This window comes from Rhinolophus sinicus, linkage group LG11, assembly GCF_036562045.2.
Source record: "Rhinolophus sinicus isolate RSC01 linkage group LG11, ASM3656204v1, whole genome shotgun sequence".
Classification (NCBI taxonomy): Eukaryota; Metazoa; Chordata; class Mammalia; order Chiroptera; family Rhinolophidae; genus Rhinolophus; species Rhinolophus sinicus.
Window position 1 is genome coordinate 75579920 of NC_133760.1, and position 26572 is coordinate 75606491.

At 34.9% G+C, this 26572-nt stretch overlaps 1 protein-coding gene and 1 pseudogene across 1 annotated transcript in view; both read left to right on the plus strand.

Annotated features, from left to right (window-relative positions):
* ASZ1 (ankyrin repeat, SAM and basic leucine zipper domain containing 1) overlaps positions 1-26572 on the plus strand; it is a 47193-nt gene that overhangs the window by 8864 nt on the left and 11757 nt on the right. Inside the window, exons 5-9 of the mRNA XM_019743200.2 lie at positions 22034-22145; positions 22658-22792; positions 24346-24470; positions 25334-25409; positions 26408-26464. Of these exons, the coding sequence (XP_019598759.2) occupies positions 22034-22145; positions 22658-22792; positions 24346-24470; positions 25334-25409; positions 26408-26464 (505 nt within the window). The remainder of the gene's footprint in view (positions 1-22033; positions 22146-22657; positions 22793-24345; positions 24471-25333; positions 25410-26407; positions 26465-26572) is intronic.
* LOC109453464 (proliferating cell nuclear antigen) lies at positions 1154-16457 on the plus strand (annotated as a pseudogene).

Here is a 26572-nt window from a genome sequence, read left to right on the forward strand (position 1 = left end):
TATCAGGGATATATAAGGGAACTACTTACTGTCCAGATGTAGAGGACAAAAACATATTTAGATGAATTTATTTTTAAGCTGTTGACATAGTCTCTTGTTGAACAATTCTTCTGCTGAGAAAAATTACCTCTCAAAAAAAGAGCACAAAGAGTTGGCCATACAACTTATAAATGGCTAGTTTTTGTGAAAGCTAGATCGTCATATACTTGCCCATTGCAAAGGAAGTTGACCTGTAAGTGTTAAACTAAAATGGTTATCAGTAGTCATTTCATGAAGTGAAAGTGATAGAAAAGTCTACGAGATCAACCTCTAAGCTAGAGATCAAGGTCTCATTTTTGACACATAAAGTAACATGGAAGCTCTTCTGCATTCTATGGACATAATTCAAAAGACAGGGTCTTAATTTATATATAAAATGGAAAAAAAGAAAAGGAGGGTTTTACCTGTATCAGAAGCAGGAAGATTATTCTAGATCTTATAATGGAAGTAAATCATTTAAATCAAATGTACAACTTGGTTCTGTTAAAAGTGAATAGAAGAATAAAAATTAAGAGGAAACTGTTGAATTCCTTATACTTAGAGATCTTGCTGAATGGTAATGAGGAAATCCTGTAATAGTTTACATTTTTTAATTGTTTATAACTTTTACATACAGTGAAATACTCAGATATTCAGTTTACAGTTGGATCAGTTTTGACAAATGCGTACATTCGTATAAACTCACACCCCAAAACAGAGTATTTCTATCATCCCAGAAAGTTCCCTCATGTCCCTTCCCAGGGCTCTGGATCCTATTTCTTCCACTATAAATTCGTTTTTGTTATTTTACAATGTTATATAAATAGAATTATGCAGTATTTTTGTGTTGTCTAATTTTTTTCCACTCAGGATAATGTTTTTAAGATTTATCCATGTTGTGTATCAGTAGTTTGTCACTTTTGTTGCTGACTACTACATTGTATGTGTATCACATAATAAATTTAAGAGGTGTGACGAAGTTTGCCATCACAAAAAGAACTGCCTCAATAAGACAGAAAGCTGACTAGCCTGGGAATTGAGAGAAAAAACAGCATCACAAATGAAAGGCTGTAAAGTTGTTGGAACCTTCAGTAGGCAGAATGAACAGCTCCTTAAGGCTGTGTGCTGAGGCAGCATGCGTGCTGATAAGCGGGGCATTGCTCTGCCTGAGCAGCTCCTGCTTGGAGGGCCCAGTCCTGGCCAGTCCCTTGGCTTGTCTGCCCCAGGGGTTTGTCTCACTCTTTTCGTGTACCCTCCCCAGGTTCCTTTGTGGGGTTTTTTTCCTCCAGAATTTCTATAAAACTATTAACTTCTGCCTATCCCTTTTCCTTCCTTCCTTAGCCTTTTGCTCTTTTTGAATGTTTTTATTGTAAAAAAAAAATATAGATCATAAAATGTGCCATTTTAATCATTAGTAAGTGTACAATTTAGTATTTTTTGACTGTAAACTTTTGCCCCAAGCATCTGAGGTTTGCAGTCTTTTTAAACAATGCCGGTTTTTTAAAGCTTCAGTTCCTGGTTAAGCTAAATGGAGACAGTGCCTTCTATCTGTTCTTCAGATCGCTATTAGGTTCGTGCAAAAGTAATTGCAGATTAAAAGGTTAAAAATAATTGCAAAAATCGCAATTACTTTTGCACCAACCTAATATAACTATCTGCTTCTTTGTTTTACCTACTGAATTATTTTTTGGGAAATCACTCTTGATGTTTGTTGTTGTTTGTTTTGCTTCAGCAAGCCATTGTTATTGTTAGAGAAATAACAAGCCTTTAAAAAGTATGTATATAACATATAATATATATAAACATAGGTATACATAAACATTTCTGGTTTTAGGGTTTTCTTTCTCAGTTTGCTGAAACATTTATTTTCTTTACATTTAGATGACAAATATTTCTGGCAGAAGAGTGTTATATTTGGATTGCTCAGTTATGAGATAAAAGTTTTGTAAAATGATGTGGCATTTTTATTTCAATAGATGTTTTATTACCCTTGAAAAGACAGCACACGTTAACTAATGTCCAAGGTTTTGACGTAATCATTGTGTGATAGTTAACTTGGTGAATGTTATTGCCTGTTTTAATAAATAGAGAATACTCTGGGAAAATGTTGGTTTCTTGCTCAGAATATAAATTGAGTTATAAATGTCACTGAAGTGTTTTGGTAGATTGAGGTGTAATTTGGTATTACAATATTAACTTGTTTTTTTGTTATAAGGAAATATGTGACATATCTTTGCTGAAGTCACAAAAATATTTTCAGAAAGTTTTTTTAAGTAGCTTGTTTAGAAAACATTCCTAGACATTGTTATTATGTGATTTTTTCTTCCTGTATTTTTTTAAATAAATTGCTTGTCCCTATCCTATGCCTGTCTTTTCTTTTATCTGCATACAGCTGCTAGTGTTATCTTTGTTAGCAGTTTCACATGTATCAAAAAATTACAAATACCTTAGTGTTACCTTGCATATGCAGGACATAGCATTAATACTGCTGTTCATATACCTAGACATGTCCGTGGTCCTTTTGAAAGCACAGAATAGAGAGGAGAAGGTGAGAAAAGCTAATCGATGTAAGCCCTTGACACTAATCTCTCAAAATACATGCACAGAAACGAAGTCTTAAAAAAACGAAACAAAACCAAAAAAACATTCAGATTCTGCCTTGGCTTTGGTTAAGTTGTGTACTGGCTACAAAAGCTTCCACCTGGAAGAATCCCATGTGATTTTTTTCTATTTAATTGTGGTCCCATGGTCATATCAAACTTCAAGAGTGGAGTGAGGAAGTACAATCTTACTGTGTTCACAGAAGGAGAATCCACAATATTAGGGGGACATAATTTACCACCTAAATGTATTTTCTTCATCGCCATAGTAACTTTATTCCCTTTTTATTGTATGCTTAAAGCAATAATTAATTTTGAATTTTGAACATAAATTTGTACCAAGAAACATTGGTATTTATCTCAAACTTTTTCATTCATGTATGTCTATATACATACACACACATATATATGTACATATATATGTGTGTGTATATATATACATATATATGTATGAATTTATATACATGTAATTTGTCCCCAATTTGTGTGTTTTTTTGTAATGTCTCTTAGATTCATTACAGTTTTGATATTTATAATCCCACCTTAGGGGCTACTTTTATAGCCTTCTAATTGATATTTTTGACTGCACTACTGTACTTTAGTCAGCCCTATATGCTGTTACCTGAAGAACACACTTCCTTTTGTCTCGATGAAATCTAAAACTCTGCATAATGTGATCCCACCTTATTTACTAATCTCCCTAATCTTTAACTTGTATTTCATTTATACATTTTCAACACTGTTCCTCAGATACACAGTCATTCCTGCATCTGTGTTTTAGCTTTTGCTTTTCTTCAGTTTGGAATGTCCTTCCCTCTCTGTGGATTCAAATTATGCCTTCCAGGGCCAGGTTCATAGTCTATTAAGCTTTCCCATGTCAGTGAAGCCCATATGAGTGCTATTTGTTTATAAGCTATTTGAAGTGAGTGATTAGCTTATTTAGCACATTTTTATACATCTCATTGTTTTCATGTATGAAAGTCTTGATTTCACTGTGAGCTACTTGACTACCATGGTAAGGTACATATTTTTTTATTCCTTAATTCTTTTGTGTGATATATCAAGTTCTTATTGAATTTAACAGATTTGAAAGAGTGCTCATTTGTCTATTTTATTTGCAAAACTAAACTGAAACATATAACTTGTGAAATAATTAATACATTAATCCATTTATACCACAGAAAGTATGAAGCATGATTTAGAGCCTGGAAATCTGGGTCCAAATACTGTCTCAATGACTTGTCCAAGCTAATACCACTATTAAGTCTTTTTTATAATCTCCAAGGCTCAGTTTCTGTATTGAGTGATCGATCTCTAGAGCTAGACCTAGCTCTAGCCATCAGGGTGGCTATGAGAATTAAAACAAGATAATAAATGTGAAGATACTTAACACGCTGCCATTTCATAGTAGGTTCTTACCAAATGTTACATTTAGTTAAATTGATGATGTTTTCTGTGTTGTGTGACAAGAGCCACAATTTCTAAAGTGCACATTTCTGATTGATTTATGAAACTAAACTAATAAGTATATATCCTATTTTTCTTCATAAACATTTACTATTTTAAAAGACACATAAATGCATGTGTATTCTTACCTATTGTTTTGACTGAACATTAAAAACGATTTACTATTTCAATATGAAAAAAATCTGGATTGCAGTTGGTCAAGAGTAAATAAGAATTGGGGATGTGGAAAGAATGAATATAAACTACCCTTTCTAGTAGCTTAGCAAGAAAGAGAAAAGACATACAGGATGTTAGCTAAATGGGAATATCAAGGACAGTATTGACTTCAGTAGTCTTTCAACTCTAAGTGCTGAAAGAATGCTTCTTAAGTGAAACTGGAGGTTGCCTAACACTTGTCAAAAAGATTACCCAGGTAGTAAATATAATTGTTTCAAATACTTTGTAATCAGAAATTGTCATCCATCCTCTTCAGAAGTCTGTCTTTGGAGTTTGGTATTGATTAAGTTTAGATCATCTACATTTTCAAACACACACAAAGGTAATTTGAAATAAAACCAACCATATTTCATGTATTCTGGCATTTTTTTTTTTCACATATTAGCATCTCTGAAATTGGTATACCTTCTAAAATTGAAGGTGTCTTAGATCCAGTGAAATATAGTAGGTTTGTTACTTATTTTAGTAGTTTCGTCTTAATTTATACTTTTCATATTTAGGGATGTCCAGCAGTACCGGAAATCCTGGGAGAAGTGAGCAGTGTAAAAATAACATTTTAAGCTTTCTCTCAGGAGAGCTGGGAAATTTTTCAGCTAGTACATCTTCACGTACTGCTTTTGCCTCATTGTCCCTCTTCTTTCCACCTGGAATTTAGACTATTACACCCCTTTAGGTATGTCTCTTCACACTCTTATTTCCTATTTTTTTTCCTCTGCATAGTTCACCTGGGTGTTTTTTCCTGGCCTATCTTCCTGGGTATTAATCCTCTTCTGCTGTAGCTAATCTGGTATTAAACCCATCTTTAACACTTTATTTTCAGTAATCTTATTTTTCAGTTCTAGAGTTTCTGATTGCCTCTTTTCCCCAAAAAATTCCAGTCTCTAATTTTTTTCTTTCACACTTATTTTAAACTGTGTTTCTGATAACATATATAGATTGGTTTTTATTGTCTGTTTTTCTTTTCTTTATTTTACTATTTTTATTAAATTGATTGGGGTGGCATTAGTTAATAAAATTATATAGGTTTCAAGTGTACATTTCTATAATACACCGTCTGTTTATTGCATTGTGTGTTCACCACCCAAGTCAGATCTCTTTCTGTCACCATATATTTGACCCCCTTTACCTTCTTCTACTTCCCCCACTGGTAACCACTTCTACTTGCCCCCTTACCCTCTGGTAACCACTAAATTGTTGTCTGTGTCTATGAGTTTTTATTTGTTGCTTTCACTTTTATATCCCATATATGAATGAAGTCATATGGTTCTGTACTTTTTCTGTCTGATTTATTTCACTTAGCATGATAACCTCAAGATCCATCCAAGTGGTCACAAATGGCAGTATTTCATCTTTTCTTATGGCTGAGTAATATTCTATAGTGTATATATACCACATCTTCTTTATCTAGTCATCTATCAAAGGACACTTAAGTTGTTTCCATGTCTTGGCCACCATGAATCCATGAATAATGATGCATTGAACATAGGGGTGCATATATTTTTACATATTTTTTTGGTAGCTATCCAGAAGAGGAATTGTTGGGTCATAGGGTAGTTCTATTGTTATTTTTTTTGAGGAAGCTCCATCCTGTTTTCCATAGCAGCTGTCCTAATTTGCATTCCCACCAACAGTGTATGAGTTCCTTTTTCTCCACAGCCTCTCCAACACTTGTTATTATTTGTCTTATTGATAATAGCCATTCTAACATGTATGAGGTGGTATCTCATTGTGATTTACTGGTGGCTCGGTGTTTCCATTGCTTCTTTGCCCTTGTGTTTCTGTCTGTTATTTCAGTTTGGTGGTATCTATGATTTTTAGTTCTGTTTCTTATTTTTTTATGTTATGTGTCTCAGTCCTGGATTTTTTGTGTGTGATTACTATTAAGTTTATGCAAAAGAAAGTTTCATATATATAGTAGTCCTTTTTCTTCTGCATACATCTTATCTCCATTCCCATTTGCAAATTCAGACCTTCCCCCCCTCCTCTTTATGTTTTTGTCACAAATTATCCTATTTATGCTGTGAGTTTATTCCTAAGCGGCCGTAGCAATTATCTTCTTTTTCTTTTTTATGCTTTTACCTACTTTAATCTTTATATTATATTTAAGTGTATAGCACACAATTCTGAATAAGGGTTGCAGTTTCCTGCTTCTGTCTGTTAGTCATCTTACTCATAGTTTTGTATCTTTTTGTATCAGGTAGAATAACCCCCTTCAGTATTTCCTATAATGCAAGCCTTGTGGTGGAGAATTCCCTCAGCTTCTGTATGTCTGGAAAGGTCTTTATTACTCCTTCATATCTAAAGAATAGCATTGCTGGATATATTTTTCTTGGCTGGTAATTCCTCTTTTTCAATAGTTTGAATATTTTATTCCGCTCCCTCCTAGCTTGTAGTTTCTGGTGAAAAATCTAATGGGCTCTCCTTTATAGGTTATCATGTTTGTTTCTTCCCTGGCTGCCCTGAGAATTCTTTCTTTGTCATTGATTTTTGACAGTTTTAATATAATGTGCCTTGGAGAAGGCTTTTTTGGATTGAGGTAATTAGGTATTATGTTTGCTTCATGGATTGAAAGATCCAGGTTTTCCATAGGTTTAGGAAGTTCTTGTTGGCTATTTGTTTGAATAGACTCTCTGTCCCCTTCTCTTTCTCTCCTTCTGGTATGCCCATTATTCTTATATGGCTCTTTCTGATGGAGTCTGATAGTTCTTCTAGAATTATTTTATTTCTTTTTACTCAAGTCTCTCCTTCCATCTGTGTCATTTCCAGATTTCTATCTTCAGTATCACTATTTCTTTTTCCTCCATTTAGTTAGCTCTATTTTCTAAGCTCACTATTTAGTTCTCCATGCCTTTTATTGAGTTCTTCAGCTCCAGAATTTCTATTTGGTTCCTTTTTTAAAATTTCAATCTCCTTGCTAACGTATTCCTTTTGTTTGTTGATTTTATTTCTGAGTTCATTAAACCGTCCAAGTTTTCTTGTATTTTGTTGAATTTTTTCAGAACTGCACTCTTGAATTTTGTTTTTTAAATCACATATTTCCATGTCTTAAGATTTTTCTGGAGTTTTTTCATTTTCTTTTTGAGCTGTTTTTTTATCTTGGTTCTTCATAGTATTTGATGGATTATTTCTCTGCCTAGGCATTTATGGGAGTGAACTCTGAAGCAGATGGATAAGAAAAGGTCTTTCTTTTGTTTTCCAGTAGGTGGCTCTGAGGTGCAAGTGTTTTATTTTCTCTTGCACTACTTTGGCTTCTCAGATCTCTGCTGAGCGGTGGAAAATGCCCTGTATTCCCTGGAAGGTGGGTACCTCCTCGGTGACCAGGTGGCCTCAGTCTAAGGGCACTACTCCCATGGAAGAATGTGGTGGGCGATGAGGTTCTGAGCCCCTGAAATCCCAGTACTGCCGCTGCAGCCAAACACTCCTGCATTGCCCCCTCTGGGATCAGCCCCGATGGGTGGGGTCAGGGTGGGCAGGGAGAGGCCACTGGTGTGTTTGTGGCTTTGCTCTCCTCCTCGTAATGGCGACTGCCAGACCTCAGCTGCCTTGTCTTTGTATTTCCACCCTTGTCACTGAGATTAGCCCGTGTGCTGTCTGCTGCTCAGGAGTTCTCTCTCCAGTTCTCAGGATTGTAGATACTTGGTTTGTAATCCAACACTCTCTGCTACAGCTTCTTCTGGGGCCCACTGCTGGCTGTGTGAGGGTGTAGGGAGGTGAGCTCTGGGAGAGTGAGGGGAGGTGGCCGGGCTCTGTGGCTTTGTGTTTTGCCTGGCAATGGAGGCTGCTGGAATGCAGCTGTTGCACGTGTGTTCAGTCTCTGCCCAGATCTCTGGGTTTAGCTGTATTATATGCTGACCTCTCAGGCAGGAATGCTCAGAGGGACAGAGAGCGTCTCTGCACCCTGGCTCCTCCACTCTCCCATGACCCTCTCTAAACTCCAGGCTGTGTCCGCAGCACCCATCTTTTCACTTTGCCCTTCCCTCCTCCCCTGTTCATCCGGATTCCCCCACCTTTAGATGATTCGATGCGCACATCTCTCAGACGTGTTTGTGTGTTGCTCAGGGAATCCTTTGTTGAATTATAGCTGTTCAACTTGTGACTTCAAGGGGAGCTGTCAAGGGGACCCCTCACAGTGCCATGCTTTGATGTCACTCTCTTTCCTTTTGGTCACTTGGTTTTATCTCCTACAATGCCTAGTAATTTTCATGGGATACTGGATATTATGTACAAATATTTGTATAGGTCTGTTTGCTTCCAGAAAATATTTCATTTTATTCTGAGTGGCAGTTAGAATCTTGATCTAATTAGGGATTATAATGGTTCAAGGCTGTGTTTTAGGATTAGTTTGTTTTCCCCAGAGCCCTTCAGTGTTCTCAACTCAAACTTGGGGTATTTACCTGAGCCACTCTCTTTTTGAGGGTTATAAAAGAGTCTGAAGGCTTTGGCTAGAAATAAATGATAAAGATTCATTCAAGATTAGATTAGAATTTGCAAAATTGGAACACAGTTAGAAAAAAACCAGAAGTGTTCCAAAGAAGAAAGAAAAGTTCTTATAGTAAAAAGTGCATTCTTGAGAATAATCATTCCTGCATTCTGAGCCCGAGGATTGGTCCAGGATGGTTATCAGTCAGATGTCAGGTGATAGGGATGATGGATGCCATGTGGTCTAGAGGATGGGCACCAGAGGATTTGGTCATGTCTAGTGTTCTGTATAATGGATGTCAGGTGGCCCAGATACATGAGTCCTTCAGGGGCAATTTATAGGGTTATCAGGAGGTCCAGGTGTATATCCAGGCTTTGACGCAGGACTACAAAGTTAAAAAAAGTTTAAGTTCCCAGGCTAGTTGAAATGAGAATATAGTCTTTCCTTATGCCTCAACCTTCGTAATGGTAGTTTTAGCAGCTTGGTTAAAGTGACTCCACTTTATATATTCCCCATCTTCATTCTTTTTCAAGGTTATGAATGCCACAGTTTATCTCCTCATCTTTATGGAAATGCTGAAAGCCCTTCTTAGCTTTTGAGCCTCTTAACGGCTGGTTTGTAGTCTTCCTTCCTCCCTCCCCACACATATTTTGTGTATCGTAGGAATCTGTAAATTCCTTGAAGGGAAACTATTCCTTTTTTCCAGATTCTTAATTATTGGAGCTCTTGGTTGGTATCCCTGAACTCCAGTTTTTGTGGCTCTAGTCCCATAAAAAGACCTCGGGTACAGGCCATAGCTTTATGCTTTTCAACCCAGAAATTGGCAAATGTCTTAAGGGAACAAGTGGCAGAGAATGTAGGACTCAACTCAACAAATGCTTCTGTTTTCCCCAGGATCCTGGCTTCTCATGTTCTTGTTGCCTTGATTTTTCTACAGTGCCTTGAAACATATTTGCTATTTTATCAGCTTTGACAGCCTTTGTGAGTAGAAGGGTTGATCTACTCTGATAGCTGGAAATGGATGTCCAATCTATAGCATTTTATCATGGTCAAAATCTCCTTTATCGTAGTTTTCATTAATCTCCCAGCTGAAAGATGATTGTTTTAAGTAGACTGAAAAGAGTAGATAATCCTGAACTGTTCAGTAAAAATGTGACATGAAAACAAACCAACCATTTTACCCTTGGTATAGAGAAGTGATAAATACATCATTATGAAGGTATGTTTTTTTTCCCTGTCAGATTGTTTTGTTTCCACTTTTCCATGTATGCCATCTAGTGGAGGTTTTATGGAAATGAAATAACTAGAAATTGAGATGAGTGAAAGGCTGTGTATCATCCAAAAATAAAACTTTAAATTATGGTAACATACATAAAATTTATGCTTTTTAACCAACTCTTGACCATTAACAATTTTGAGGAAATTTGGAAGATGAAGGAAAAAGAAACAACTTAATATCACTAGTAAATTTATCTGAATTTCGTTAAACAAAATATGGTAAGCACTAGAAGATACAGGTAAAAGACCCAGTCCCTGCCTCAGATGTTTGACAGTATAGCAGAAGAGATTACAAAACTTCAGGCATTTACAACATAGTAAGATTAGAGGTACTAGGAGAATTTGACTGAGATGAAGATGACAAATGGAAGAAGCTTCCTAGAGGTTTATCTTTTGAACTGAGGTGTGACGAATGGATAGAAGTCAGCCAATCGAAGATGGTAGAAAATGTTCGGTGTAAGTGCATTATTCAGGTATAGAAAGATGAGAGAGCTTATTGCATTCAGGCAATTTTAAGTTATGTAACTAGATCATATGATAGCAGAGTAGAAAATGAATCAGAATTCAGCAGTGGATGGATAATAACCTGTGTAATCTATGCTAAAAATATATGAATTTCAACTTGAAAGGTACTGAAAAAATTTAAGGTGAATGAACATATTAGTATTTTATAAAGGTTATTCTGACACCAGGTTGAGGATGAATTGCAGCCAAGAGGTCCAGTTAAAAGGCTGTTGTTCTAGCTAAAGCCATGGACTGTATATTCAAAATTGAAAATAGCAAGTAATTTTGCTTGAATTTGAACATTAGTTCCATTGTACCTCAAGATGGTTTTCAAAATTTATTTAAAATTCTGATCATAAACGGTTCCTGTTACATTTTTTAAAATTATATATGATAGAAAAGTGAAAAGTCTTCTGTTTTCCCTTCTTTAGTCCTTATAGCAGGTTGTTAAATATTCTTGCAGAACTTCTCCATGTACTAGCATTTTTTCTTTCTTTTGTTTTCCTTTTGTTTTTAAATGGATTATACACTATGTACTGTATTGCGGTTGACTTTTTTAATTGAACAGAGTTTCAGGGACACTTACTGCCAGTATGTATAGATACAGTTCTCTATAAATGCTGTATAGTATTCCACTAGATTGATGTGCAATCATTACTTAACCTTATATTTTATTGAAGAACATTTGGATTTTTTTCAGGTTTTTAGTATTACAAAAAATGCTACAGTGAACATCTCGGGCAACTTGGGTAGGTTTTCTATACAACACAGTCCTAAAGTGGAGTTGCTGATGCACAGATATATGTATACTTAGAATTGTGATAATGTGGTGCCAAATTGTCTTCTGAAAAAAATTGAACCACTTTATACTACCTCCAGCAGTATTTGAGAGGCCCCACACAGTGATATCGCTGGACATTTTTGGTGTTCTAAATGTTCCAGTCTGATTTGTAATTGATGATACTTCATTTTAGCTTGCGCGCTTTTCAATAATACTTAATTGATTAGTCTTCCACATTTTTGTTAGTCATTTATATTTATTTGTCTATTAATTGCCTGTGACCTTTGCCATTTTTGTATTTGCTGGTCCACCAGTTTATTACTGATTTGTAATACCTTTTTGTACATTGGATCTCTTAGCTTTTTATTGTTATATGTGTTGATGATGCTATTTCTAGCTTGTTTTTGTTTATAATATTTTTGTTGTTTTTTAATTTTTATGTTGTGATAGCTATTTATTTAAGAAAAATTGTCAGAAAGCTAACTTCACAAAAAAGTCATGGGCTCAGAGAGTTTAACAGGTTACTTTTTTAAAACTTCTAAGGAATGGATTCCACTAATATAATTTAAATCATTCCAGAACATAATAAATGATCAGCAAAATGAATATTATCATCAGTTTAAATAAACAATATCCAGTGGTTCAAATGGGATTCACGTTAACTACGAAAAAATGGTTCAACATTAGGGAAATAAATTTTATAAATAGGAGAAGAGATTTTTTAAAAAGGGGATATTATAATAGATTCCCGAATGGTGTTTTATAAAAGTTAAAATGGAATTCCAGTTTTCATAACCTTAGTAAAATTTGATTAGATGAGTAGTTTTTTAATTTCATAAACATATCTGAAACCAAAACAAACCATGTGCTTAATGGAGAAACACTAGCAGCATTTGCGTTTTTGTTAAGAACAAGACAAGGATGTTTATTATATGCTCTTTTTGTCTTGACATTGTTTTGGGATCTGTGAGGCAATTTAGTCATGCAAGAGAAGAAAACAAGAGATACAAATAATAAAAATAGCTAATAACGACAGAGCATTTACTTTGAACCTAGTACTATTCTAATTAAACATTGTTATCTCATTACCACAGAATATGATAATATCACAAATAGATGTCACTAATATAGAAGCTATAACTATGACCATATAAAGTTGTAGAAACTGGGCAATAAGAATTTAAGAAACTTGCCCAAAGTTACACAGCCAATAAATGCTGAAGACTAGATTTGAATTTAGGTAGACTGACTTTACTTATATTTACAAATATACTCTAAACTAGGAGTTTATAAACCTCTAAAGTTTGATTGGAACAGAGCCATGCTCATTCGTTTATGTATTGTTTATGGCTACTTTTGTGCTACAGTAGCAGTGTTGAGCGGTTATGACACAGCCCTGTATGCCCCATAAAGCCTAAAATATTTACATTATGGAAAAAAGTTTACAGAAAAAACACTTTACAGAAAAAATTTGCCAACACTTGTTCTAAACCATTGAAATGTGTTACTTTTTATAGAACTATTAGGCCTTTTTTATTAGGAAAGAAGGACCAAATTACATGAATATATCCTTAGTAAACCCAAGATAATCATCTCAGAAACTTAGAAATAGTGACTAAAAAGTGAAATAGTCTTTTTAAATACTAATACACAAAATTCAGTTAGGTTCCAATTTATAAATAATCACCAACTTGAGAATACAATGAGATAATAGATCCCAGCCTCAAAGAGCAAAGCACATAAGTATCTACAGGTAAGTGTGCAAGAAATGTGAAGGACCCAAATGAAGAGAAGTTTAAAACTACACTGAGTTAATGAGAGGAGCTTGAATAAATAGACATGTTAAGTTCTTGGCCAGGATGACTCAGCATTAAAAAAAGACATTTGTTTTTTGTCTAAATTAGTTTGTGAAATTAAACATTCAGAGTACCAAGGGGATTGTTTTAACTTGATGAAATGATTCCAGAAATTTTGAGAGAAAAACATGACCAAAAGAAGACCAGGAATTTTCTGAAAAATAGGTTTATGACTTAAAGATGTTAAACTGAGCATGTAGTAAAGTCTTGCCCTTCCACAGCAAACCTTAGACACCCATAAAGTTTTTTTAAAAGTTCTATTTGAAACAGAAAGGGATCTCTGGAATGTAAAAGAAGTAACTCCCTTAATAAAGAATTCCTGTCTGGCAATCCCTAAGAACTGCATTACTGATAGGCCAGGCTACAGTTGCTGGCTTGAGTCTTCCATGCCTGGAGGGCCTTCACAGACTGGAAGATGGGTGCATAACCACAGATTGCCAAAATCTGGAGAATGTAAGCATCATAAAAGAGGAACAACAAATTCAACAAAAGAGTAGGTTAGACTAGAGAAAGTGGAAAAAACAGAAGACTCTAAAAAGGACTTTATTCCTCTGAGTAATAAAAGAGGGATTTGCCTGTACAAACAAGAATTATGAAACAAGTACAATGAATTATTTTTTAAAAGTAAACTATTGTTGAATATTAAAGCTAAGTATGTGTGAAGAATAGAAGATGGAACTCAGCTGAAGAGCAGATTAATGGACCGAAAGATAGATGGGAGGAAATCTCCAAACACAACAGAAGGGTTACAAAGGAAAAAGTAAGAGACATGGAGAACTATACCAGAACTTCTAACATCTAATGAGAGTTCTAGAAGGAATTCTTCCCCAAAAAGTATGAGCTCAGAAGAGGATACCGAGACTTCTGGTCAAGATGGCAGCATAGGTAAACACTGTGCTCACCTCTTCCTATGACCACATCAAAATTACATCTAAATTATAGAACATCCATAATTGAGAACCACCTGAAGACTAGCTGAACAGATTTTCTATAACTAAGGATATAAAGAAGAAATTACATGGAGACTACTAGGAAGAGCAGAGACACAAAACAGACTGGTCCAATATCCACATATGGTGGTTAAGAATCAGCAGGGATATCTCGGCTGAGGAGGTCCCCACTAAGAAGTGAGCCCCATACTGAGCTCCCAGACCAGAACACCAGTGCCAAGAAGAGGAGTCCCGACAACAGCTGGCTGTGAAACTCACTGGGGACCCTGTCCAGGTGAAATGAAAGTCTGCTGTAGACCCAGGCATCCTCTTAAAGGGTCTGCGCACAAACTCACTTGCTCACACTCACCCTAAACTCCAGAGAAGGGACAGCATTTGAAAAGCACCAGGGATATTATGGGAGGAAGTGAATTGTATGGATTCAGGACAAGGGCTGGAAAGGCAGCTCTCTCCAGGACTAAAGTGCCCACAGACACCAAGGTTCCTTTGTTGAGCAGCCCCCCCACACACACACACACACACACACATACAACCTGCAGGCACAGGTGGGCAGTAAATCTGAGTCTCCGTTAACCTGCCTAACACATCTCTTGCCCCACAATGGTGACTGAGACCCAGACCCACCTGGTTCACGCCTCTGACCTGAACCTCTTTCAAATGCTAATCCACACAAGCTGCAGGCCTGGGCCCATGCTGCAGACTTGCCTAAAGTCTATCAAAGGTCCACAAATACCAAGCAAGCAGCGTCTGGCTTCAGTGTGCTCTATACCTCTTACTAAGTGGCCCCAAGTCTAGCACAAGTGGCAGCCAGCCTTGATTCACAGCCTAACCACTCCCAGGCACCTCCAAGCCCAGCAAAGTCAGCTACCAACCACAGATCACTTTGTAGTCCCTACCAGGTGGCCCCGGGCCAGACACAGATAGGGGCTGACCTCAGCCTGCACCAGAGCCCCTCCCAAGAGATCCCAGAATCAACACATCCAGTGGCCGGCTTCAGACCACACCAGAGCACCTTCCAATTAGCGCCACAAATGACACATCCAAAGGGTGGACTTGGCAGGCACCAGAGCCTTGCTAAGTGAACCCTGCTCTGTAGGGTCAGCCCCTGCACAGCAGCTCCTCCACTGTAGTCACAGCCAGTCCTCATCACCAATCAGCCTGCGGGTCAGTCACACCCACTGACATGCCAACAGCAATCAAAGTTCAACTACAGCAGAAGAGCACTGTACAGCCCACAGTAGGGACACTCCTGGAGCACCTGATTCAGGTGAGCAGGGAGACTGAGCCACTGGGCCCACAGGAACCTACTACATAAAGCCACTCTGGGAGATGTAACAGCTCTGCCTAATACATAGGAACAAACACAGGGAGGCAGCCAAAATGGGGAGACAAAGAAACATTCCCAAATGAAAGAACACAACAAAGTTTTAGAAAAAGAACTAAACAAAATAGAGGCAAGCAATCTATCAGATGCAGATTCAAAACAGTGATTATAGGTGCTCTTCCTCAGTCTCAGTCTCTCACTGCTGTGTTTGCCTTCTTGCTGTCATCCTGTGAAGCCTAAGCCAGCTATACCTCCTTCCTTCCCTCAGTCTGTAGCCACGTCATTGCGACACTGCCACCACGTTCAAGGCACACCTGGTCCAGGGCTCCCTCTTGAAGAAGTGCTAGAGGTGCTTAAGGACCTCATCAGCGAGACCTGCTGGGACATCAGCAGAACATGGACTCATCCCACCTCTCCTCTCCTGAGTGCAGCTCACCCTGTGCTCCGAGTGCTTCCACAGGCACCGCTGTGACCACAACCTGGCCATGGGTGTGAACCTCACCAGCTGGCAACAAAGACATCATTACTTTAAGGGCTGAAGATAACGTGGACACGTTGGCACCAGTACTTGAAGCCCCCAATCAAGAAAAGGTTTCAGACTGTGAAATGAAGTTAATGGATTTAGATGTTGAACACTTGGAATTCCAGAACAAGAGTTTAGCTGTGTAGTAAAGATGCCTCCTGGCAAATTTGCATGTATATGCTGAGATCTCAGTCATATTAGAGATGCTGTTGTAATTTCCCGTGCAAAAGTCACAGTGAAATTTTCTGCAACTGTGGAACTTAGAAATGGAAATACTAAGTTGTCACTAACAAATAATGTCCATGAAGAAGAGGAAGCTGTTACCATAAAGATGAATGAGCCATTCAGCTAACTTTCCCTGAGATAGCTGAGCTGTTTTACAAAAGTGACTCCCCTCTCTCCTACAGAAACACTTAGTATGTCTGCAGATGTACCCCCTGTTGCAGGATATAAAATTGCTGACATGGGACATTTAAAGCGTTAGCTAGCTTCCAGGATCGAGGATGAAGAAGAACCTTAGGCATTCTTAAAATCCAAGAAAATAAAACTAAGCTCTTTGAGGATTGCTTCTGAGATTCCAGCATGTCCTTAAGTCTCTTCTGTCACCAAAGTTGTACCTCCGAGTACATATGTAGTTAATATTTTCTGTAAATAACCTATTTCTTTTGTCCATTCTCTACAATTTGTTTAAAGGATAAAGTCCCAAAACAAATCGGGTTTTCTTAACCTAGAACTACTTAAGCTTTATCTCGAAATATCCGTTAGGATTTTTATAACAAACGTTTTTGACTATTAATACAGTTTTAGGAATTGTTTTCAATTTAAATAAAAGTTATTTGAATTTCAAACATCACAGGGCAGTGCCTTCATTTGAACCATGACTGTTGCAGATATCCTAGGGAATTCACAGCTAACACTACCTTTTGTAAATGGGTTTATTTATTTATTTATTTATTTTGGTCTGGAGCAGCCAGATGTAAATACATTAGATATCACCATAAAAAGTATTCCAAATACATACATGACCAGATATTTGGGGGGGGGGATTCATTTGCCAAACTTAATTTGGTATTATTCTAACTTGAGCTCAAGAAATGGACAGAGGAGAACAAAACAAATTCTATATATTGAATTATTTTGTCATTTTTGTTAGCAAAAACTAACATTTTTTCAGAGTTTAATGTGCTCAGAGTTGTGTGGGCTTTAAAAAACTAGCATTGTTATAAAACTGTGTGTCTTTAGCCTAGGAACCTTTACAAGAATCTTGGAAGTTTCAGTAGATCTATGATAGGGCCCCAAGGAGTATGTTTGTGCAAAAATAATTTCTCCAGTATAAATAGCCTTATTTGGGAGTTACTTCCTTAAAGGATGGAGATGGATTAAGTTCCATGGATGATGGATTCAACCAAGAAAGTGTAAAGGCCCAGCAGTTGTGAAACAAAAGAGTTTAAATGTTCCCAGTAATTGTGCTACAAGGTGACAAACTGGCATGCGACATACTGAGAACTGCTTTATTATAGTCCTTTTTCCCAGTACATTTTGTTTGGTGGATTAAATAACTGGTTTCTTTATTGTAGTACCTGGACTGAGTTCTAGTTGTTGGACTTCAGAACTCACCGTATCCACTGGGAAAACTATTACTAGGAATACATTAAACTATTTATTCCCTCAGATATACTACTTCTGTGTACATGGGGGAAGGAGACTGGCAGCAAAGGGGCCTGATGGAACTTTGTGGAGGTGATGAAAATATTTTTCTAGACTGGTGATGGTTCCAAGACTAATCGTGTCAAGATTCATTAAATTGTACTTAATTCTGTGTAAATTATACCTTTATAAATCTGACATTTTAAAAAGCAAACAATAAAAATACAGTGGTTAAAAGGATGCTCAGTGAACTTGGAGGATGAATAGATGATCTTAGAACTTCAACAAAAGCGATAGGAAATATAAAAATGAAGATATTAATAGAAAACATAAAAAGGACTAGTCAGAAATGAAGACTGCATTAGCTGGAATCAACAGTAGATTAGATGTAACAGGGTTGAATCCACGATTTGGAAGAGAAGGTAACAGAAAACACCCAGTCAGAACAGCAAAAAGAAAAAAGAATTTTTTTTAAAAAAAATGAGGATACTGTAAGGGACCTCTGTGACAACATCAAATGTAACAACATTCACATGTTAGGGGTACCAGAAGTAGAAGAGGGATTGAGAACTTATTTGAAGACATAAAGACTGAAAACTTCCTTAACCTAGCAAAGGAAATAGATATACAAGCCCAGGAAGCACACAGAGTCCTAAACAAGATGAATCTAAAGAGGCCCACACCAAGATACATCATAATTAAAATGCCAAAGTTTAAAGACAAAGAGGGAATCTTAAAAGCAGCAAGAGAAAAGCAGTTGGTTACCTACAAAGGAGCTCCCATAAGACTGTCAGCTGATTTCTCAACAGAAATGTGCAGGCCAGAAGGGATTGACAAGAAATATTCAAAGTGATGAAAAGCAAGGACTTTCAATTAAGGTTACCCAGCAAAGCTATCATTTAGAATTGAAGGACAGATAACAAGTTTCCCAGACAAGAAAATGCTAAAGGAGTTCATCACCACCAAACCAGTATTACAAAAAAATGTTAAAGAGAATTCTTTAAGAAGAAGAAAAAATAAAAAATATGAATAATAAAGTTGCAATAACTACATACCTACCAATAATTACCTTAAATGTACATGGGTTAAATGCTCCAATCAAAAGATAAATGTATAAAGAAGACATAATACACATACACACACACACACATATATGTATATATATATATATATAAAATGATGGACTATTACTCATAAAAAAAGAATGAAATCTTACTATTTGTGACAACATGGGTAGACCTAGAGGGTATTACGCTAAGGGAAATAAGTCAGAGGAAGACACCATATGATTTCACTTATATATGGAATCTAATAAACAAAACAAACAAACTCATAGATACAGAGAACAAATTGATTGTTGTCAGATGGGAGGGGCTAGGGAGGTTTGGTGAAAAAGGTGAAAGGATTAAGAAGTAAAAATTGGTAGTTACAAAATAGTTATGGGAATGTAAAGTAAGCATAAGGAATTAGTTAATGTAATAACTATATATGCATAGTGTTAGGTGTATTGGAATCACTTGATCACTTTGTAAGTTATATAAACGTCTAACCATATTCTTATACCTGACTAATATAATATTGAATCTACCTGACTAATATAATATTGAATTTCAACTGTAATTGAAAAATAAAAAATATTTTTTTTTAAAGAAAGAGTTCCAGAAGGAGAAAATAGAAGCTATATAAGATTTGAAACAATAATGGCCAAAAATATACCCAAACTGAACACACAAATCTTTAGGATTGAAAGAGCCACTAAGTGCAAAACAAGATTTATACACATGACAAATAGATAAAGATATATAACATATATTTTAATTAAAATTAAAATATATAGATACATCACAATGAACTTCAGAATATCAAGACTAAAGGGGAAAACCTTAAAAGTTACCTATACAAAAGATAATTTATGAAGATAATTCCTGTCAAAAAATAACCATCTGAAATTGGACTTCTTAGTAACAACTATATATGGAACAAGACAAATGGTCTGAGACATAAACTTTGAACATATAATTCTGTATTTAGTCATTCTATCATTGAAGAGTGAAGGCAAAAATAAAGACATTTTCATATATATATTAGAACTTAAAGTTATCTTTAGCAGGGCCCCTACTGACATTTAAGTGAGACTGTACTGTGTGTTGCAGAATTTTAGCAACCTTGGCCCTCACCCATAAATGTCAGTAGCTCTCTCCAGTCATTTTGATAAACTGTGATGCCCCCACATACTTCATATAAAAGTATTGCTGATCAAGAACCACTATTCTCCTGACTCTTAAAAATAACATCTAAAGCCTTTGCTACAAAAAGAAAAAAACAAATCCAGAAGAAGTAAAGGAGTGCGAGAAATGTTGAACCAGCAATAAACATTGGTAATTCAAAATAACTACTGGCTGTAAAAACGAGTATTTATGATAAGATGATAATTATACTAAGTTTTCATGATAACAGTTTTGGAATTTGGGTGGCTGAGGGAAGAATGAAGCAAAATAAAAGTAAACTCTTCAGATGAGACCATAGTTACTAACTTTTATCTTTGTTAAGGTTAAGGATATTGGGAATAGGGTGACACGACTTTAAAAATAAGTACTAAAATCAAATAAGGATGTTATAAACCTTCAGGTCTAGGGACGGGTGGTAGGGGTCGGGGTTGGATAGAACAAATTGAACTTGGTCAGTCTGACAAAGCTGCAAAAGAGACATGGAAGCATGTGTTGGTCATGAAAGCATGGTCATGAAAGCATGGTCACAAAAATATGTCAGAAATAACCCTAACCATATTAATAAAAATGAAAAGTGATATAAAACTCACTGATTAAAATATAGTAACTCTCATATTGGCTACAATCAAAACCCAGAGAAGTCACTCCTAAAATAAAATAATACACACTGGCTAAAAATAAAATGATCAAAATTATGTCATTCGTTTAGCAAATATTTGTACCACATAGACTGAAATAACAAAAACCAAAAGAAAAAAAAAACCTCTGGGTTTAAGGGAACAAAGACAGTGCCTTCAGATTTGAATACATATTTGAGTTTTGTTGGGATACCCAGGTGATAATGACAGATAAAATCTGGAGCTCAGGAGCAAAGTCTGGACTAGAGATATATTCAGTGGTCATCAGTATGTTGCCAGTCAAGTCAGAAGAGTAGGCGAGATCATTCCAGCATGGTGTTTCTATTGTGAAAAGGGAAGGGCATAGACACAGTATAATATAATATAATATAATATAATATAATATAGTATAGTATAGTATAGTATAGTATAGTATAGTATAGTATAGTATAGTATAGTATAATATAATATATAATATAATATAATATAATATAATATATAATATAATATAAATATAATACCGGGTCTTAATATTAATTTTTGCTCCAAAAGACGCGTTAGAGCTGATTGTGCGGCTAGGTCTTATTTGCAGGGAAACACAGTAGTAAGTAGTAGATCTAAAATTTCAAATCAGGTATTCTGATTCCAGAGCTCTGACTTTTAACCACTGTATCTCTTCTTGTAATCAACATCTGAAGACCTGTGTTTAGGCTAGAGACTTCTGAATCCAAATCGTTAGTGAGATGATGAGTACAAGTCAGATACATACAAATATGTCACTGTGTATGGATGTATATGCTCATACTGGCTGTGGGTTTAATAAATTACACTAGATTTGCCTGTTTTCATAGTTTTGCTATTATAAATGGTATTTTATTAATTCCCATCTCAGGTTGTTTATTTCTGGTATGTAGAAATACAACTCTTATTTTTATGTTAAGAGAATCTGTACTGATGTCACCTCTCTTATTCTTAATATTGGTAATTTGTGTCTTCTTTCTTTGTATTGATCAGTTTGGCTATAGGTTTGTCAATTTTATTGATCTTTACCTCTTAATAAGGACCTGGATAGATGAAGGAGTGCTCAGTATGAAGTTTTAGGGGAAGGTAGAGGGAACAGCACTTAGTCCCTGAAAGGGGAAAATTTGGCGTTTTCACAGAGAATAAACTGTAAGTGGCCCAAAATGGAAGCATGGAGAGCAGTTAGGAGACTTTTGCCACAATACAGATCAGAGAAAACTAATGATAGCTTGGACTGCTTATAATGGCTAACAAGTGGTTATACTCATGTAGTTTTCTGCATGAATGTGTAAATTAATGAAACCTCATATTTGAAAGTTTGGCTTATTGAGTGATTTTTTTTTCTTAAACACGTTTTCTTCACTAGAGGGTGCTGTGTAAGCATGCAATACTTTAAAAGTATCATTTTCTTATTTGCTGGGAGATTGGATTTTTGAATCATCTGATTTATCAAAGTTTTCATTTCTTTTTTTTTCTCTTTTAAACAATGCTGATGGTACTGTGTATGGTAAAATCCATGTACTTGAGTATCTGTTAATGGAAGCATTAAACCTAATGTTTCTTCTTTTCTCCCTGCTCTTTAGGAGACTCATGACTCCAATCATGTACGCTGCCCGCGACGGTCACACCCAGGTTGTCGCTCTCCTTGTTGCTCACGGAGCAGAAGTCAATACGCAGGATGAGAACGGTTACACTGTGAGAAGCCATTCTACAATGTTCCTTCTGATCTTGTTAGCAGTAGTAGGCCACAAAAAAGTTTCTCAGAAGTAAAAATTACAGAAAGGCTGGGGTATAAATGCTGTTTGATGAAGAAAAGCAACAGCTGAAATAGAAAAAAAGGAATTCTCTGACTCTCTTGGTCCTCACCCTTGATACAGGAGCTATAACACACAACAAAGCCTGGGCTCTGGAATATACATAGAATTCTTTTTCATAGAAAACAGTTCAGCGATTGGGAGATAAATCGTTTTATTATATAACATCGCTTGAGTATGTAAAACATTTGCTTTTATAAAACCAGTGAGCACTGGAAGTCTGCTTTGTAATTACAACTTTGGAAATATGTTTATATTGTGAACTGAAGAGATTGCATCATTTCATTAATTAACCATGTTCATTCTTTTTATTGTGCCATAAATACTGTTCTCTCTGTCTCATATACAGTCCCTCTCTTTAAACAGTCTTCCCTCCACCCCCCACTTTTACAGGCTTTAACATGGGCAGCACGTCAGGGTCATAAAAATGTAGTTTTGAAGTTGCTTGAACTTGGAGCTAATAAAATGCTACAAACCAAAGATGGAAAGACACCAAGTGAGATTGCAAAAAGAAATAAACATCTAGAGGTATCCTTTTATATATTAAATGAATTTTTCTATGGCATGTTACGTTATCATTTGTAGACTTTAATATAATTTTGTTAGAATTCACAACTGTAATAATAGCATATCTGGCTATTATTAAATGTTTAAATATGTAATTTTCCTTTAGTCAAGTACTGAAAACTTTATTTTACCGGAGTATTCATCTTTTACTAAATAAGAGGTATTTATAATGTGGTAATTTAAAAGCTGTATGAAGGGATAATAAAGTCGTATTCTGGCCCTAGATACAAAATTATAATCGACTATTTATTAAACATTTCAAACTGGTCCAGATTTTTAAAAATTAATTGGTGTATTAAGAAAGCTAGTATAACTTCAAAATTTGAACATGTAATTAAAATTTCAGTTTTAAATTGTAATTACTGCATATTGGACAATTTAAAAATTAAATCCTATAAGCTACATTTACTTCTATACATGTGACAAGGTATATAATAAAGTGATAACATATTTGGGTATATATCTACTGTCATTCAGATGCAGATGTTAAAGTCAATAATAAATATTTCCCACACATTAAATTACTGTACTGATAATAAACTTTTGTTCTGATTATTAAAACTTTCAGCCAAAGGTCTATAATTTCTAAGCAAGAATCAAATACAGTACAACTGTAAAACTAAGTTATATCATTTAAGAGCCTCTAAAACTGAGTTTCTGATTTTGAAAGCATGTGATGTTTCAAGGGTTCCATCAAATAATAATCAGACCGTACCACTTCTACTGCATGTAAAATAACTTTTTCCATTTTTTAAGCGATCATATAAATATGCCTATCATTTTCAAACTGATACCTATATTTCCAAAATCATTCTAGAGTAAATGCTGATCACTAAAGCTCTGTGAAACTTCAAGAAGAAATTTACAGTTTTCTTTTAGGCTTTGAAAATTTCAAGACTTTTAATTAGTTTGCTGCATTATTAAATTTAGGGTACATGACACTGAATTTGACATATTAAGAAATTTATGAACATCAAAGATTATTTTGAGTCATAAATTGTTTCTTAAAGTGAGATTTGATTTTGTAATTTGGGTGATTATGTGACATAACCTTGACTTACTAAAAAGTTAGATTTTAAAACTAATGAATTTCACTATATCTCTTTGACATATATAGTTGGGATTGGTATACATTTAGTAATGTTTATTACTTCCTCCCACTTACCAATGTACTTAAAGTACTACCTTAGGACTTAATCTGAATCACTTACCAAAATTGAAATTTTAGTTTTGTTTTATATCTTATGGAAAATATTTATTAGTATCTTCATTTAATTTTTATTATTTGAATTAGATGTACTTTTTAGTATTATTATTTTACATCAAGGAAATACTTGCTTGATTTTTAAAGTTATTCTCAGGGCAATAAGTTGTGAAAGATCTGGAAAAATTTTCCAAAGATTGGAAAAATGTTCTTTGTAGGTATAAAACAATCACATACTTAATTTCTTTTAAGTGTAGGTGATGGTATATAATAGTGTTAACTATATTTAAATGGCTTAACTTTTTTTCAGATCTTCAACTTTCTTTCTTTGACTTTAAATCCATTGGAAGGAAAACTTCAGCAGCTAACTAAAGAGGAGACTATTTGTAAACTATTGACAACGGATTCTGATAAAGAAAAAGATAACATATTTAGGTAACATAGAATGTTTTTGTTCAACAGAGTACTTATAAATGAGTAAAAATTGTGCGTGTTTTTTTATTTCTGGTAAATGTGATGACATTTAAAATATATGCTATTTTAAACTTTCACAAGCATTTTTAAATATCACTTAAAAAGTATGGATTTTAAGTGCTTTGCTTTCCAGAATTTTATTTTATTTATTTTTTAATTAAATTTGTTGGGGTGACATGGTTAATAAAATTATATAGGTTTCAAGTGTACAATTCTATAATACATCACCTGTATATTACATTATGTGTTCTCCAGAATTTTAGAAAAATTTTATATATGTGTACTAACAGTAATGAGAATAATTTTTTACTTTAAATAAAATATCCATAATAAAATTTATTTCTGAAAGGTTTTAAGATATTTTTGTTAGTGTTCACACTATACTGAATCTTGCTTTCTAATTCTTTCTAGCAGATTTCAGATTTTATAAGCTAAAATTAAAATGCATATTTTTCTTGAACACCTTTGTTCAGTACAGGCTACAAAATTATTGTCTATTTACCCACATTTAAAATTATTATTAAATTCTTACTTCCTGCAATTGAAGAGATTTTCATGTATAGAGATCTTACAAGGAATACGCATATACATATTGGCAGATATTTTTATTCTTAGGAAAGATGAGCTATAGTTTACTATCACAATTTTCTCTGTTTACTTACATCTTCACTCCAGAAAATACTCCTTGATATAACATAGGTCTGGTGTGTAAATATGCAGATATATCCTATATAAATTCATTTTTGGTCATTCTCTCTCTTCATTATAAATATGTATTTGTGCATTTATAGTCTTCTGAAATTGACATTGCTATAAATATATAGTTCATATACAGCACTTGGAGATCTGGAAATATTTTTGCACGGTCTTGGACTTGAACATATGACAGATTTATTAAAGGTAAGATTATATAAGCTACAATGAGTTATGTATGTATGTTTATTTGTTGCTTAACATAACATTAACTCATAAGCATGCTTATGAAAGAATCCCAAAGGTACTTTTCTCCATAATTTTTAGTACATCCCATTTTGAACTTGTAAGCGTTTCAAAAATTATTCTAGAAATTTACATAAATTAGAATCTGGCTGTGTTAACAGCTTTTCCCGACTGCCTAAAGCTTCACAGAACTCCTGCTGGTACATCAAAACCCTCAGTTTGTTTTTCCAGTTGCTGTATAGAATATTGGAAGAAGCATGATTTTTAATCCTAACAAACCTGGTATGAGAGTCTACTTTAAAGATTATTAACTAAAATATGTTACTTAAATCTGTCTTTTTTTTCATAAGGATAATACCTAACGTCGGGTTGTCACAGAGATTAAATTCGTATGCCAAGCACTGTTGTAGGTACTTCAGGAGTGCATTGTGGGATTTGAGTAGATGACAGTCGTGAGCTAGTTAGCTGGTACTGAAGCATTAAAGTGCCACTTAAGACAGACAGGCTCTCCTTAGGAAGCTGCACATTCTGTTTAGGTGGGTCAGAAGTCCACTTCATTGTACAAGAAACTTCTGAATTGAGAAATACTGAGGAAAACTAAATGTTATTGATCATTTCATGTGATGCAATTAGAAACTTAAATATTCATAAAATATAATTTCTGTCAAATTTTATAGAGCTATTTTTCTTTCCATGTAAGTGAATATAAGTTGTAATCATTTTCTTTGAAGTTGGAAAACTACCTATGTTTATACTTTTTAAGGTAATTATACATAGTATGACTCTCATTAATACCAGCCCAGTAGTATAGATCGGTACCTGCTTATTCTATCTCCTCTAGAAAGTTGAAAGTTGTTTAGGAGGGTAACATACAACTGACTAACTTATGTACATGTGACTACTTCCCCTTCTACTGTTTCATTCATATTGAAAGGTGGCATTTTTTCTCTTTTCTGCAGGAAAGGGATATAACTTTAAGACATCTTTTGACCATGAGGAAAGATGAGTTTACAAAGGTATCAATTTTAAAAACTGCAGACATTATCTTTCATATTTCTAAAATTGTAGAGCCTTTTATTTTCTATTTTTAAAATCCTAGGATTATAGACTGTGAGTGATCTTTG